The sequence below is a fragment of the Protomyctophum parallelum genome, assembly GCF_964188405.1.
Source record: "Protomyctophum parallelum genome assembly, chromosome: 9".
NCBI classification, from domain to species: domain Eukaryota; kingdom Metazoa; phylum Chordata; class Actinopteri; order Myctophiformes; family Myctophidae; genus Protomyctophum; species Protomyctophum parallelum.
In genome coordinates this window covers 37,134,452-37,152,206 of record NC_139706.1, presented here as the reverse complement: position 1 = coordinate 37,152,206, position 17,755 = coordinate 37,134,452, and the positions used below count along the sequence as shown (strand labels likewise).

The 17,755-nt window shown below is 42.8% G+C and overlaps 1 protein-coding gene across 1 annotated transcript in view; it reads left to right on the top strand.

The window, feature by feature from the left end:
• LOC310865037 (protocadherin-16-like) overlaps positions 1 to 17,755 on the top strand; it is a 92,997-nt gene that overhangs the window by 57,677 nt on the left and 17,565 nt on the right. Inside the window, exons 3-9 of the mRNA XM_083773977.1 lie at positions 9,766 to 9,954; positions 12,190 to 12,421; positions 13,462 to 13,698; positions 14,250 to 15,281; positions 16,358 to 16,545; positions 16,977 to 17,073; positions 17,225 to 17,382. Coding sequence (XP_083630103.1) covers positions 9,766 to 9,954; positions 12,190 to 12,421; positions 13,462 to 13,698; positions 14,250 to 15,281; positions 16,358 to 16,545; positions 16,977 to 17,073; positions 17,225 to 17,382 — 2,133 coding nt within the window. The remainder of the gene's footprint in view (positions 1 to 9,765; positions 9,955 to 12,189; positions 12,422 to 13,461; positions 13,699 to 14,249; positions 15,282 to 16,357; positions 16,546 to 16,976; positions 17,074 to 17,224; positions 17,383 to 17,755) is intronic.

The following is a 17,755-nucleotide window of genomic DNA, read 5'->3' as shown; positions in this document are numbered from 1 at the left end:
CAGATCTGCGAAGACAGTTCATCATAGCGTTTTGGCTAAGAGATACAGAGGTGTAGGCTATACATTTGGAATAGACTGAAAGAGAAGTCATTCTGATGGTTACTAATAGTGATATATACAATCTATACAGAACTATACTGTCACCTATCATCTCGGACAATGATGCACTCTTTTGGATTAATGTTCAAGTAGTGATGTCATGCAGGGTTACTCAAGGCTGTGTAGATAAAGTAGGAATAGCTGATTATGACCACAATTCACAGCTAGATTTGGTTTATAATATACAGTATGCCACTTGCACATGTTGCTCATTGCACATACTGTACATTATACAGTGGTGGATACTTAAGTAAAAGTATCAATACTGCATCATAGAAATACTTTGTTACAAGTAAAAGTCCGGAATTCAAAATGTACTTGTGCAAAAGTACAAAAGTATTGGCATAAAAATGTACTTAAAGTACCAAAAGTAAAAGTACTCATTATGCAGAATGTCCCATTTCAAGTTTTCAAATACAAATATTTTTAAAATAGCACATCGACATGCTCAAAATGTGTCGCGGTGTGACACGTTGTGATCTTGTAGATCAGCTATTTTCAAATGGCCAAAATATAGGGTTGAAATGGTTAATGTATGTTTTCGTAATAATAATCCAAATCTACAGTACAAAGTAACTAGTAATTAAGTTTTCAAATAAATGTAGTGGAGTAAAAGTACAATATTTGGATCTGAGATGTAGTGGAGTAGAAGTAAAAGTATTGGAAATTGGAATACTCAAGTAAAAATTACATAAGAATTGTACTTAAGTACAGTACTTAAGTAAATGTACTTAGTTACTTTCCACCACTGACATTATATTGCATTAGTATTTGTTTTGAATCAAATCAAATAATTCCTTCACTAAGGCCTCTGCTGTCCTTATCCATGGCACATTGGTTAGGTTACTGAGCTATAGGCCAGTGGTGGAAGAAGTACTGTACTGTTTGTTTTTACTTAGAAATACTCTGCTAAGCACTCAGCTCGGTATTGTGGCTGCTTTGGAGAGGTTATCCTTTAAGATGAATAATCAGTTGGATAAATATGATCTGAAGTGGGACGTGTTCCTCAGTCATGTTGCAGGTCCCTTGGTGTGATCCATGGTCAGGCAATGCCCTCTTGATTGTTTATTGTATTACTACACATTATGATACGGTTGATGATGCTGCGTTTGGTCGTGTAAATAATGTAAACTATTTTCACATTTTAATTAGATTTTTCCTTTATTTTTATTTGTTTATCTTATCTATCTTAATTTTCTATCCATGAATACGTACTCTGCTGTTGTTGCTTGTGTTTGTATTGTAGGTTTTCAGTTTTATGTGTTTGTAAAAAATCTAAAATAAAGTACTGATCATAAAAATAAAAATAAATGAAATACTCTGCTAAGTAAATGTCCTGTAATCAAAGTGTGAGGAAGAGAAACTGCAGAAGCAGAAAACCTGCAACACTCCAAGTTAGAAGAGTATTCTTATAATGTAGGTGCAAGGCTCAAAGTTACACAAGCAATGTCCTTTTCACATACATGATTACGGTCACGTTTTGACGTATTGTTTTTCCTCAGTATTGACGTGTACGTTTTTCCTCAGTATTGTGTCTGCAATCAAAGTGTAACTAAAGTTTTCAAACTATTGCAGTGGAATAAAAAGTACAATATATGTGCCTGTGGAGTAGCAGTATTGAAAAATACTCAAGTAAAGTGCTAAAGAGCTAAAGAGCTAAAGAGCCTTGTACCTAAGTACAGTACTACAGTACGTAGAGAGGGCCTCATGTTCTTCCAGTGAAGCTCACAGAGTTGGCACAGGGGAGTCGTTCAGGCGTTCAGAAAGGTTCCTGCCCCTCCCAGCTCTGGCTTTCCCATTCTGTTCCTCACTCACCCTTTGGTGAGTTACTGGGGAACAGCGGGAGACAGCTGGGAAGTTGCTTTAACATCATTTCACCCTTAAAAAAAAGCTATGAAGTCAGTTGAAGTTAGAAGTCAGACAACATCACATGCTTTGTCTCTTTTGTGGTGCAGGGAATCAAATCCCCCAAGATCTATTTCAGAAGAAAAAACGTCTATTCCATTTCCTGCACACACGTATCACCTCAGCATTGATTTATTAAAAAAGATCAATATTGAGGTCACAAGGGCCTTTGTCAAGACATCATCACATCTTAAGAGTTCCTGAGAGGGTTCTTGTGACGAAGCATCAACCTCTGCATTCACCTCTGCATTGATTTTAATAAGTCAATGTAGAGGTGATACATGTCAGTGGGAATCTTTCATACACACACACACACACACACACACACACACACACACACAAAGCAGAGAGACATCATAGGCTACAAGTTTAACATGTTTTTAGTGTCAGCATTCTTTGGACATTACCCATGTCTTTAACTTTGCAATAAAGATTGTGAGGTTTCTTCCCCCACCGCTACAACCACCAAGATCTTTCACACATGGTTGGATGGGATCCAACTAGAACTCCCTGTGTGGCAACACTTTGGTATTGTGATATTTGTCAACACTACGTGGGCCTTTTCTTTCCACTTGGCTCGTGTGGTCTTAGGTTAGGGGCCTTTGTGTGGTGATGAGCATATCACAAAGTGCCTGTCATGGTGCAGCACGCACTCTACGTACCTGCTACTTTAGTTAGGAGGCTCAGTGAGGGAGGCAGAGATCTTTGGGAGGTCTCCACCTCTCTCTCCTCGTCTCTACAGTCCTCAGAAGGGATGCCAGGACATTGTGAGGGAGAGGAGAGAGGAGTGTGCATTGCTTCACACCAGCTGTGAAAGCTCATAGCAGTTCGGGTGTCCAGATTTCTCCTTCGCACCCACTCGTTTTCGTTTGATGTTTTTCAGTCTGCGCTTTCCATGGTCCCGTTTGTGTCTCTATTAATCCGCTGACGTATCAAATGCATTCTCTAATTGCATGCAACTACTGCAAGATTGCACATGTCAGCAAAAGGTTCATATTGCAATTATAATGCAAACATAAGACATACATTCTGCTGGTGTCAGTGATGATGTCACTTCAAACTCAGCGTGTATATTTGTGATGACCAGAGAGAGTGCGCTGCCCGGTGTGAACAATCATACCGTAACCTTCACAGAGACACAGTAGAATTCCTTCAAACAACACTGAGTGATGCTATTCTATTTCTTCCCTAAACCTCTACTGCACATCACAGAACGTCCTCTTCATGTGGGATCCCAACGAATGGCAGCCAGTTCATATCCAATATCATTGCTGCCGAGTCGAAACCTTGTATTGTATGTAGTTATTATTAGTTACAAGCTCTTGTTAAAACATTACAATGGTTAAATATTTATAAAACCCACAGACAGACTTATCCACTTTCAACCGGGAGTCCCTATTTTGGACAAAGAATTTCAAAAACTCTACAACGGAACACGTTGTGACCTTCCATATATCATTCGCTATTTTGGCTACTTTTATGTGACAATGACACAAGCATAAAATAGGGCATTCATTTGTGAAAAGACATATGAAATATGGAAATACAAGATTTCAGCCTGACGGCGACAATATCATTATACACTGCACACACACATCTCTGCCTCCTATTCCATATCCATCTATGTTGCCTGAAAGCCAACTGTGTTATTTGTGGGGTTTCAAATAACAGCTCCCAATAGCACTGGGAAGACATTAATTTGGACATGAATTTTTGAGAGATTCAGACCTGTCTTACAGGGCCCGTGCTGCATGTTTATTTTAATCATCAATCAGTTTATTATGTTCCAGCTTGGATCAATTCATTACTTCAATCACTATGAAAACATTTTTTTATTTTTTAAACATTCATGTTTTAATATGAATGTTTTATTTATTTCAAAACGCCTATTATTTATGGGCCCACTTGCCATGCCCTTGCTGTTTGTTTCTAAGAGCAACACATTTTCTTTGTGCAACGTGCATGCTGTCATAATGTTTCATCTGAACCATTGTTACTGAAGCTGCTGCTACATATTCAACGGTGCTTGGTTTGTTTGCAAACAGGTTCCTGTGACTACAAACAATAGAGTGGACTACTCTCTACTCTCAATCACCCTTTAGCTCCATATGGATCCCACACACTTGTGTTACCTATTATATCCCTGATTATGTGTCTTTCTGAGCGTGCGTGTACTGTACTGTACTGTACTGTACTGTACTGTACTGTACTGTACTGTACTGTACTGTACTGTACTGTACTGTACTGTACTGTACTGTACTGTACTGTACTGTACTGTACTGTACTGTACTGTACTGTACTGTACTGCAATCTTAGTTCCTACTCTCACCTATGGTCCTGAAGTGTGGGTCATGACCAAAAGAATAATGTTGCGATTACAAGCAGCCAAAATGAGTTTTCTTTGATGGGTGGCTGGCATCTCCCTTAGAGCAGGGGTTCTCAACGTTTTTGTCTGGGGACCCCCGAAAATGCTTTGGCCATTCTCACGTAAACTCTTAATTTCCATTTTCCAACCATTCAGTTCAGGCATCTGGTTAGGATGCCTCTTGGGCGTCTCCCTAGAGAGGTCCTCGAGGCACGTTCCACTGGGAGGAGACCGGGGCAGACCAAGGCACAGTTGGAGGACACATCGACTCACTGGCCTTGGAACGTCTTGTGATTCCCCAGGAGGAAGTCACTAATATTGCTCTGGAGAGGGAAGTCTGGAGCTCTCTGGTGGAGCTGTTGCCTCCTTGACCCAACTACGGATAAGCGGTTGAAGATGAATATAGATGGATGGATGGATGGATGGGCAGAAACCTCCATTCTCCATTCTTTTTTTGTTGTTGTCCATAATTTGTTGTGCCCCCTCCCCAAAAACCCCATCTGTCCTGACCTCTTATCTATCCATGATGTATACATTATGGATAATTAGTATGGACTCTGGTTCTTGTTCTCAATGATAAAATGTATGCGTCACACAAAAACATCAAAAGTAGCAGATCCCCAAGCTGGAAACACAACGTGAAGCGACACATTTTGAGCTTGTAGATCTGCTATTTCTTTCATTTGCATCCTGAAAAATAACAGTTTTGGACATATGAGGTTTCCACGTAACAGAGACAATAGGGTTATGAATGTAATGTTTCTAAATAATGGTGGTTCAGTGCCTTGTCCTGCCTCATGGTTGATTGACTACTCCTGCTGTCGGCACGTCTACTGGGATCAGAATGGTGGAGACACACACACTCTCTCTCGCTCTCTTGTACATGCACAGAGTCTCTCACGCATAATGATGTATTGTACTACTGCACTGTTGACTACAGCAGTGATTCTTCTCAATCCCTTTCATTTCAAGAACCACCATGGCGTAATGGTATTGCATTATTTTTTGTTTATAATGACGCCAGGGTTAAAGTATTTAACACATGATCTGACGTGGATGTCCGCCAACTCAATGACACACACCGATCAAGGACAGCCACAGCACTGCTTAAATCTTCTCACTAGATTCCATTTAGTCAGGGAATATTATCAGTATTACCAGTCAAATCTGGGAATACATTTCTTACCAAGAATTTTCTTTCTAGTTTGACATGTCACATGCTACTTAAAGCATAATGAAATTTAGAACATTTTGCCTTATAATGGTTGTATGGTACCCCAACTTTCAGCAGCAAAAATTCCCCTAGGGTGGTTGAATATAAACCAATGTGGGATATGTTAGTAGACACCTTTACAAACACATTGGTGAAGAAAAGTCTTGGTAAGAAATGTATTCCCAGGTTTTATTAATATCCCCTGACTAATTGTGTGTGTGTGTGTGTGTGTGTGTGTGTGTGTGTGTGTGTGTGTGTGTGTGTGTGTGTGTGTGTGTGTGTGTGTGCGTGTGTGCGTGTGCGCGTGTGCGCGTGCGTTACACTCAAAGTGCGTGTGTGGAGAGTCTGGTGACTAATGTGTGTGTGATAATTTCCCGGCAGGCATGCCTATCCACAGTTCCACACACACTCCATCATTTGTGGCCTGTTTGGATTGGCAGAGGTGTGGCCCTGATTGGGTGGTTTAAGGGCTACGTGAGACACGTTTTTTTGACTGGGCACTCTAAAATAAAAGGAGCCTAATCGAGAAACAGCATTGCCTTCATTTCGTCCCTTGCTGGCTTCAGTGGTTTCAGCTCTGTATCACTGATTTATTCTTAGTACTTTGTGCCAAAAAAGAGCAGTCGCGTGCATGTGACATGTCATATAAGGTCAGTCCATTATCCACAGTGAAATCTTCTGTGTAATTTAGTTCTCTCTCAGAGTTTAATTAACACTGAGGATCATACTATAAATATTGTTCATTTACATGATCCAAAACATGCTTACTGCTATCAGTCTGTCTGTCTGTCTATCTAGAAATGCACAAATTTACTCTTATGAATCCTGTTCACATAATTGTGTCCATCAGATAAAGTGGCAGGTTTGTAAGGCTCCATGATTGTGATGGGTGAACAGAGAGCCCTGCATGGTTATCTTTGGATACCCCATGCATGCTTGTTTTACTAAAGCTTGGCCAAACGTTCCCCTTCCCCTGCTGTTAAGCTAACTCCCATCGTGCTCCACTCACATACACTGAGTGTAGAGGGAATACTGTTGGCTGCCAACAGTGATCTAAAGAGCCCCCTTACGTTTGAACTTTTATAGAAGGAAATGTCATGCAACATTTTGCATGACATCTATATATTTCGGTGAGCAGGACAAAGACTGCGGATAAGAAGAGGGAGGCATCCAGGACCAGATTTTTCTGCTCAACTGCAGTCAATGGATCGACACCAGTAGGAGGAAGTGGCTGGTGGGAATTCTCTCCTCATTTCTATGAGTAGCACGTAATTGACCTTCTTTGTTGCTAATTATACCTGTCCACCTAAATATCTAACTACCACTGCAGAGGAGGGATTCATTTAGTCACAATTAAAGCCAATTAAGGTCCATGATTAATGATGGACATTTAGTACTGAAAAAGAACGGAGACAAAACACATGGGATTTTGAAATGGATGCTGGAAATGTTTTTTTTTTTTTTTTGCCAATATGTGACAAGAAGAGTTGTGTAACATGTGTGTGATGGTGAATGAAGAGTTGTGTAACATGTGTGTGATGGTGAATGAAGTACTGTCTGCCTGTGGTGACTTTGTTGAAGAATTCTCACATTATGCAATATCCTAAGTGCACATCGATCTTCGTTAGCGGCTTTATGAGAGTCTTTTCACATTTTAAAAGAGATTTACACTTCCCTCCCTCCTGGGCTTGATTTATTATAATCTTCTCCGTCAGACTTTTATGAAAGCCATTTTCATGCCAGAGTCCTGATTTTATTGGGCTATCCTCATCTCTTAGGATGCATGGTTTGTGGCTTGGCTAATTGCACTGCTCTCATTTTGTCTAGGCTACATCAGGCCTCGGTAAAGAAATAATTTTGTATGGGTGGTTGGCAGAGGATAATCCCATAGACTGACAGGCCTCTCCATTCCAGAATGACACTGATATGCTGTTATTAACCTATAAATGAGGGTAGAATTGAAATGCCAGTCTCCGGTGATTTGAAAATCGACTGATTGCTTTATATTGAGCAGTTGACATTCATGCAAATTTGATTGTTCTGCTTATTCTATTACATTCTTTAAAAAGCCCTGCACTTAACTCACAGAATATACGGTGTTCTTCCCAGGCTCTCTATACCACATATGTTTCTAAATATACTCTCCAGTCTCCACTATATACTTTATGGCTAGCTTTGGTTGCAGTGAGAGCTATATAATTAGAGTAAAGCGAAGGATATCCACTTTATGTAGGTGAATTGTATGGTTTTGAGTTAGTAGGTGCACATTTATAAGCCATGTGTTGTCACATACTAATGGAGAAAAATATCTGTCTAAAGAATACTGTTTTGTTTAGCCAGTCTTTTGCCCCGACAAAAGACTTAACAGCTATCAGAGGACTGAAACCTTGGCCAACCTGGGATGAACTTGCATAGATAATAGATTGCTATTCTTCTTCAATCTCATTTCTGATTACATGACTAAATCTCAGAATCCCTTGACTTTACTGTTCTTACTGTACGGTGCTTACTCAGACAGGCCATTATCTTCTCAACATATGGTACAATACTTTATTATACACATCTTTATACGTAATATAATATGACTCTCTTATTCTTTTTTTCCCAAATGTTTTGTATAACATCGTTGTCAGGTGGAAACCTTGTATGCCCAAAACTGTTACTTTTCAGGAAATGTGTTCCAATTGGATCTAATGTAGTTGTAATCTGGTCACAAGCTCTTGTTACTACTTTTCATTGGTTCAATATTTATTATTTTTCAAAACTACTGAAAATAGCAGATCTATAGACTATAGAGCTATAGAACTATGAGCATAACGATCCAGTCTTGATCCCGGGTTCCCCTGTCGTAGTTTATTATTCTTCTCTTTGGTGTGTCTCTGCCAGCTCACTCACTCCTACACACTGCTCAGTTGAAAGTACAGGCCCTGCTCTCCGTCGAGTCCCCCTTACCCCCCCCCCCCCCCCCCCCCGCCATCTGCCATCTGCTTCAGCAGAACACGGCTGAAGGCTCTATTACCGCACGCCAAATCTTCATCACCTCCAATAAGTGATTTCCATCTACACACACTCATACCAATGTCATCTTTAAAAAATAGTCTGCTTTTGATACGCGTGGCTTGTTTTATTTTCCCTGGCAGAGCTCCTGATGAATTCTCCTTCATTTGTGCAGAAAAGTCAAGTATTGGGGGGGCTTCTTTTTCTTTAATTACCACTTTCTAAAAATGAATGATTTATAAAACGGACTTGTAATCTGTCTCAAGCGCCGAAGCCCAGCCAACACTTGCACACAATTATCCCGCTGGTACCCAGGGGCCCAATCTGATTGGCCTGTTTGCCTTATACCGTCTTGGGAGCTCCTATAGTAATTGAGTCGGCTCCCTGGCTGATGGCTTGTGTGCTGCTTTTATAACTCCAGTGGTTCCAGTCCTGTGTAGCTGGAGTATTATTAAAACCAGACTGCAAGGGGGGCATTACATGAGAGTATAATGTGCTGCACTGAAGCGTACTGTGTGGTATCCCGCGGTTCCCCAGTTGTCCCTGTCACTGTCCTATGCAGACAGACGCCACTCCTGTGGAAGGCAGTTTTCTCTCCTGGCAGCCCTCCCGAGTCCCGCTCCCAGGGTCTGTCATCCCCCCCCCCTCCCCTCTGCTTGCTGCTCACTGCCAAAGGGGCCCTTTGGCCTCACACTCTTGTCAGTTAAACAACAGAAGAAGGGGTCCAAAGATGCTCTCAAACAACACCTGGTCTGGTGTATTATTTCTGCTGTGGGGGGATTAATTGACTCCAACATCCTTAGGGAATTTAGATTTGGTGTTTTGTGTTTTGGCTTTGTCTAATATACATAGGCTATGCGTGTTTTATGAGGAATAATTATCGTACAAATAAATCGTTACACTAGAAATTCCCATCAATCCACTACTACAAGAATGTTATAGTTTAAAGTTTTCTTTAAGCCTCTTTTTAACCCATTAGGACCTGAGATCAGATTCTAAAGATGTCTTCTACAACCTGAAAGTTTTCTGAAAAAGCCTACAAACTCCTAGCGCGCCACTCAGTGGCACGCTATGAGCTTGTAGATCTGCTATTTTTCAATAGCTAAAGCATGACATGATGCTAACACCAAAAGGGGTTCCCGCACAAAATGGGTTAACCAATAGCCTATTGTCTTCTTCTCTGCAGGTGACAGCGACAGACGCAGACAGCGGTTCCTTTGGGTCCATTACCTACTCTTTGGGCTCTGGCATCAACAGTGCTGTACCGTCTCAGTTCACCATCGGAAAAGAGACAGGCCAGATCTGCACAAGCGTCACACTGGACAGGGACCAGGGGCAGACCAGCTATGACTTCACTGTGACTGCAGTGGACGGGGTGAGCTACCTAATATGAATCAATTCAATCATTGAGTAATCCCATGAACACAGCAGTGCTGCTTTTCTCATGTGACAAGAGCGCAAAGGCCTAGCCAACAAAGCAAGCAGTCTCTTTTTTATTTTGGCATGTAGGCCTACCAGACACTCTTATCCAGAGTCACTTACATGTGTGAATCAGAGTAAACAGACTAAGCATTAATTGTAGTGAACAAATGACAGGATGAATAGTGACATGCCACCAAAATGTGGAACGCCCTACCAACAGTCATTAAGACATGTGAATCCCTTGACTCCTTCAAAACCGCTCTCAAAGGGCACCTACGGATGGCTGCAATTCGAAACTGGCCTCTGTAAAATCTGAATCCCCCCACCGCCCCCCCCCCCTTTCCCCTCACTATATAAGTATCCTTTCCCTTTTTGCTTCCTATATGATGAATTCCTGTTCTGTTCTTTAACTACATAGAAGTGTCTATTTGTATGTCTCTAAATGTTTTGATGAATTGAACAATGTGGACCCTGTTGTAAACAAGTGTAATGCTTAATTGGGTCGTCCACTCACAGTTAACAGTCTTTGTATTGAGTTTGTGCTTAAAATGTACTGTAATTCTACAAACTGTTAATAAATATTTCAATCAATCAATCAAAACATACTTGTACAGTGCGAAGCAAGCAAAGTAGTGCTTCATAGGAAATAGGACACCACAATCCTAGCATTAACTTTGTCTAAAAACAATATGCTATCGACATAAGATTTCAACATTTGGGATCAAGCAAAACACATTGAACTAACCAAAATACTAGAAAAGATTTCCTAAAATCTGGACTGAGTCTGCCGTTCTGACTGCAAGGGAGATTTTATTCCACAGTTTTGGAGCCAGGAAGGAGAAGAGTCTAAGACAGTGTTGTCCAGGGTGTTTTAGAGAAAGCTCGAACAGCCTGCTTGTGTTAGCTGATCAAAGTGAGTGAGAAGGATTATAAGGTTGGATCATGTCCTGAAGATATGAGGGTGCCATGCCTCTCGTAGCCTTGTAGGCCAACACCAGTGTTTTGTTCTGAGAGCGGGCATCAACTGGGAACCAATGAACAGAACACAAAGACGTGACGTGATTGTGAACATTTTGGGATGTTGAAGACCAGTTGCAAAGGAGGCTGAAAAACAGCCAAAAGACACACACATCTACAGTAATTAGGCTGGCTTCAGACCTGTGAAGGTCTGAAGAAGAGCCTGGTCGGCTCGAAACGTTACCATTCAAGTAAAAGATACGTTTGGGAGCAGAAATTGGTGTGCAGACTCATTTTATTCTTGATGTTGAAGCCCATGACTTTCATATTTGGCCTGTGAAAAAAAAAGAAGAAAAAAAAAGAGATACATTCTGCATGGCACTTTATGTCAGCCTAACAAACAATACTTAACAACTTAAGTCTTATTTTATACTTTGTCATACGGTGGTGTCACGATGCAATTTTTTTTTTAGATTGTATATATCTGCTATTTTCACAAATTCTTGAAAACTTTTCACCCATAATGACATGCCCAAAATAGGGACACCAGGTTGAAAGTGGTTAAAAGTAAACAGTTAAAAATTAAGGGAAATTACTATCGTCATGTTAAAGCAATCAGTTGGAGAAATGCCTCAACTGTCAGGCAGTAATATTTAACAAGTTGGAGTGCTGCCTCCCTGCTTCTTACCACCTGGTCTAAATGAAAAGCCTGTACTGTAGTCTCTACCAATGAAAAGACTGTGAAACAGGCGGTTGGGCTGTGGCTGAGCCCTCTCACCCTCCACAGGTCCTGACAGATTGCTGTTTCCCCTGGGAAACTATCAATCCGTATATCCCTGCACAAAACTGCGGGGACTATATTTTAGAGGCAATACTATATACATCCAATTTTAACAGGGTTACTGCTGCGTTTTACTTGCATCGTTAATGTGCTCCAAAGCGTATTTCTTTTTTGTTAAACCAGTTGGTCATGATTTACTGCTGGGGTTCCCAAACGTTTCCATGACAAGGACCCCCAAATAGCCATAGCCTCTGGCTGCGTAACAACTTTAACAAAAAAAAACAGAATATACTATATATATATATATATATATATATTATTTTTTTTTAAATGCCGATGTACAAGCTCACAACCCCTGAAGGGGCCACCATTTTGAAAACGTGAAAACCACTGATTTACTGTATGTGATGTGACGGCATTATAACAAAGGGCTTTTTATTTCATTCCCAGGGTGGACTGAACTCGGTGGCCTACGTGAAGGTAGACCTGGTTGACATCAATGACAACCGGCCCACCTTCTACCCTGTGAGCTACGCTGTGAGTTTGAGCACACAGAGCGCACCTGGGACCTCGGTTGTCAGGGTGATGGCTTCTGACCCCGATTCAGGGGAGAATGGCAGAGTTACATACCGAACAGTACCTGGAGGGGCCTCCCCGTACTTCACTCTCAACAAAGACACAGGTTGGTCGGATTTTCTTACCTAAAGTGCAATATAATGCATACATAATATACACCACCATAATACTCTACAGTACTGCACTCATCTTTAGTACAATATACAGTACAATCTATAGTACAATATGATGATCTACGGGGAACTGGCTAACCGGGGGCCAAATGTTCCCGCCACCATCACATAAAGGGCCAATTCACCCCTTTTGTGTTTTTAGATATTTTAGTGTTTCAAAGTGCCTGTGATGTCATAGGCACTGGTCCTGTCAGAACAGGTTCTGACATATATCCATATATGGAGATCTAAGGGTTTGAGGTTTGAGGTCAGATGTGGAGTTGCTGGCCAATATTGATGACATCAGGGATCTCCATATATGGGCTTAATTGCGACAGCAGATCGCATTTATTATGATGGTGATGTCACGAGACCTGCAGGGCACCATATACTATATGGGGGCTTTCCCATGTAAAGACCTGGGCTCCATATACTATATGGGGGCTTTCCCATGTAAAGACCTGGGCACCATAGACTATATGGGGGCTTTCCCATGTATGGGGATTCTGGGTGATACACTGACTGACGGGAATTGCATGTTTTCATAGTAGATGTGAGCTGCAGTCGCAATTATTGATAACAGCTACTCCAATTCCAACCCTGCAAATTTACATGAACCGTTTACTAAAAATGTACACTGACTGAATAATAATTGTTAATATCCGTTTATTATTACATTTTGTGACAATTATATGCTATTTGAGTGATGGGGTGTACTACTATACTGGTGAGAGTGCAGGTTTGCAATGTGGCCACCTGGAGTGAGTGTTGAAATCCATCATCAAAGTTGATGCTCCTACTGGTCATTAGTGATGTAATGACCAGTAGAGCTGTGAATGGGGAATAGAAAGCTAGGCTGATTGTTTACAATTAGCTGACTGACTGCATGAACTAACGCTTTGATTCATTTGCAGCTGTTTAAATCGACTTCTGTGCTTTCTGTGTAATTTGAACCATGTAACTATGAGCTCTTTAAATATGATTTGTCTTATAGGTGTGATCTCCCTGTCTCGCTCTCTCCATGGCAAGGCCAACTCTGTCATCCCCATGGTGGTCTCAGCCCAGGATGGTGGTGGCCTGCTAGCTTTGGTCAATGCCAGGGTTAATATCAGTGTGGTCGAAGGGCTGGTGGCGCCCCCTGTGTTTGAACAGGCACAGTACTACTTTGCTGTGTCAGAAGTGGTCTTACGCGGGACAGTGGTCGGCATCGTCCAGGCTAGCAGTAAGACTGGTGGGTGGGCTCCGTTCAGACCCGTTTGACAAAAGACCACCTGTCCATACACAGGCACATACAGTATGCATGTGCACATGCGTGCTTTCCCACGCATGTGCACACACACACACACACACACGCACACACACACACACACACACACACACACACACGCACACACACGCACACACACGCACACACACACACACACACACACTTCAGTGGTATGACTGAGCACTTTAATATACATTTATCAGTCACGTGGGATCACAGGGCAGAATGTGCTGAAAGTTTTTTTTCTGTTCCCCGAAACACTTGTACAAATAGGTATCGGGCCACAGTACACAGCACACTCAGAAATCACATCAATCAAAATTTCCATTTCAAAACCTTGTTTATATAATCATTTACCATGGATAGCCTACTTAGAGCTCTGTTAAAGCCTTAACATTTGAGAAATTACCCCTTTTGAGTATATGATAACAAAAGTGCTTTTTGCTTAGTCTCCAGGGTTACTTTGACACATCTCTGGCTTTTGTCATCCTTCTGTCTCTCTCTCTCTTTTCCAGGTCCTTCGAGGGATATCTCCTACACCATCAGCTCTGGCGACCCGTTAGGTTACTTTACAGTGGACCCTGAGACAGGGGCCCTGAGGACCAGCCTGCCCCTGGATCATGAAGCCCAGCCAACGCTAGACCTGGAAGTACAGGCTCGCAGTGGTAGCCCGCCCGCCTTTGGCCAGACGCGTGTCCACATCACCATTGCGGACATGAATGACAATGCGCCCGTTTTTCAACCTTCATCCTCGGAGTCACTGTTGGTGCCGGAACACACGGAGATGGGCACAGTGGTCTACCGCCTCCAGGCGGAGGACAGAGACTCGGGAGCCAATGGCCAACTCAGCTTTGACTTGAGCTCCTCCAACGGACCTCAGAGGACCTTCAGCATAGACCGTGGCAGTGGAGAAATCCGACTGGTCGGGAGTCTGTCCTATGAAATTGTCCCCCGCTATGACCTCCAGGTGACGGCCAAGGATGGCGGCGTGCCCCAGCTAAGTGCCACCTTCATGCTAGTGGTTCATGTCCAGGCAGAGAATGATCAGGGACCTGCATTTGATACTCTCACCTACCGAGTGGAGCTAAAGGAAGGCATCCCCCTCAATACACACTTCCTGCAAGTCAGGGCTCTGAACCGAGAGACCCCAAGCTCAGGTTCTTCCTCCAGTCCACTAGCCTATCATTTGCGTCCAGATGGAGATGCTGCAGGGTTTGGTATTATGGCAGACAGCGGTTGGCTGTTTGTAAAGAGTGCCCTGGATAGAGAAGTAAAGGAAATGTATCTGCTAACAGTGTTGGCTAGTGCAGGACATGGGCAGCTGAAAAAGACTGGCAGTGCCACAGTGCGGATATCGGTGACAGATGAGAATGACAACTCTCCACGACTCACACAGGACAGGGCTTTCCTGGCTGTGACGGAAAACCTGCCAGCGGGGACCGGTTTTGGTCGTGTTTTGGCTACAGATCGAGATAGTGGCCCTAACGGGCGCCTTAGCTACCGCCTCCTTCATCCTGACCGCTACTTTCAGATCAACTCCCAAACAGGTAGGCTAGTTGAAAATGTGATGCATGTTTGCGTACTAAGTGTGTGTGTGTGTGTGTGTGTGTGTGTGTGTGTGTGTGTGTGTGTGTGTGTGTGTGTGTGTGTGTGTGTGTGTGTGTGTGTGTGTGTGTGTGTGTGTGTGTGTGTGTGTGTGTGTGTGTGTGTGTGTGTGTGTGTGTGTGTGTGTGTGTGTGTGTGTGTGTGTGTGTGTGTGTGTGTGGCGGGCAGCAAGGCAAGCGTGGGAAACCTTTTATTGGCTTTTTCCATCATATAACTATGGTTTCCATAATGTTGTTTGGTCGTTTGCAGTTACGAGGGCGAGGCTTGATTATATAGGGCGTGCCAGATTGATTTCAGCCGTCACATTTATCAACGCTAGGAATGAAATTAAGGAAGGATCAGCTGTTTGCGATCACTTCATAAATGTCGTGCCGACGTGAGTGTACTCCAAAACCGACGCTCGGATTTGTTACACTCCATTGATAAATATGGGCCAAAGTCACTGCTAATCTTCTTATTGTTTTGCTACCGCATGAAAATATAATTTTCATCACAATAGTATGGAAGGGAATTAGTGAATATGTGAAAAGCCTTGTTAAGTCTTTTCACCTGCTGTGGACATAGTAGTGTCTCGGCTTGTGCCGAAACACAGTGGTCTAACAATAATGTTATTCATATTCACTACAAGTGTTGCTGGAGTTTTGATGTCTTAGACTCTGTTCCCTGCTGTTATGAATTTGTCAGATGATGGTAATACAGAGTTACAGTATGTGTGTTGCTTGGCACTAATTGGCCCTCTGAGTGCGTTAGCGAGTGGGTGCCTGGGTGGAGAGACATTGCATCTGTTATGCAATGAGTGCCTGCCTGTGACGTGCATCTTTGCATCATCTGCATTTTGTGTGTATATGTACAGTATGTGCCTTTGCACGCATGTGTGAATGTGCAGCTTCATGTATATGTCCAAATAATGATTAATGATCAAAGCCTGCTGGTCCTTTAATCTCGCATCATTATTCTAGCGCTTTGGACTCGAGCCTCTGTGAGTAAAATCCTTCTCATCTCTTTCTTCCCTCCCCAGGTGAGATCAGCACGAGGATAGCTCTGGACAGAGAGCAGCAGTCCAGCTACCAGCTGGTGGTGGTGGTCCAGGACGGAGGCTCTCCACCTCGCAGTGCTACAGGCACAGTGTTTATCACAGTGCTGGACGACAATGACAACATGCCCTCATTCACCCACATCCGGCCTGGCAAAACTCTCCTCATGCAGGTGATGCAGCCAGATCAGAAACACAACAGACACACAAGAAATTAAGGCTTGTTCTATGACTGTGCAGCTTCAGCCAACTTTCAGTACATCGATACGTTGTCCATATTGTTCATAAGATTATCACCCAGGCATTCCTCGCTGCCTGATGTTATCCAACCCCACGCTGATTCAGCAATGCTGAGGTGATAACTTGTTCATCACATCTATTCACTAAGTCAATGAGAAAATGTCATCAACACTTTAGCTGGATAAATAGATTAACATTACTCAAGAACTGCAAATTGGTGCCCCCACTGTCATTTAATCCCCCTCTCACCCAGAGGAAATAAAGGCCGGGTATGTGATAATACAACAGATCATACAACACGGTCATGTGACAAAGGTTCTTGTTGCCTTTAGCCTTTATTGAATACTGTATCTGGTTTTCATAGGTCCAGGAAGGCCAGCCCTCTGGTTTACTACTGGGCACACTACAAGCCAAGGACCCTGATGAGGGGGAGAACGGCACCATATTCTACTCCTTGTCAGGTACAAGTAACTGCAGGGAGAACAAGGGAGGGATTATGCACGCAAGTAAATGGCCGATGGGTTTATTGTATGTGTATTGTGTGCATACTTTAGACGAGTGAACGTGTGAGTAATATGGTATTTTAACCTTCCCGTTGGTGTCTCCTTATAGGTCCCAGGGCTGAGCGTTTCTCTCTGAACCTAATCACCGGGGAGCTGCGGTCATCATCGCCTCTGAGCCACTCTGAGAGAGCCCAGTATGCGCTGACTGTAACGGCCACTGACCGAGGCCTGCCTCCTCGCAGCACCTCCTGCTCCGTCAGCATACAGGTCTGTGCTACGCTGGAAGCCAGCCAGAACACACACCACTGAGACTCACCTATTCTGTATCAAAGAATAAGCAGGGCCTCTGGACGTGAAGCGTCTCAAGAGTAGCAGCAGACATATCAGCCTCACTTCTGACAAGCCTCCCTCCCTTCTCCTCCCCTCTCTTCCTCTGTGACTTTTCAAAAAGGGAAATTTCTATCTGAAATGGAAAAGCAGTCCCGAATCAAATACTCCCAGCTGGCTTGTGATGAGGGCCAGCTGTAGACTCCTCTGATCAAGGTCATAGTCAATGACTTCAACACTTTCAATACGGTAGCCCTTAAAAAAGGAAAGAGAAGTCCAAAAAATAGGCAATGATATATGCTCATATAAAACA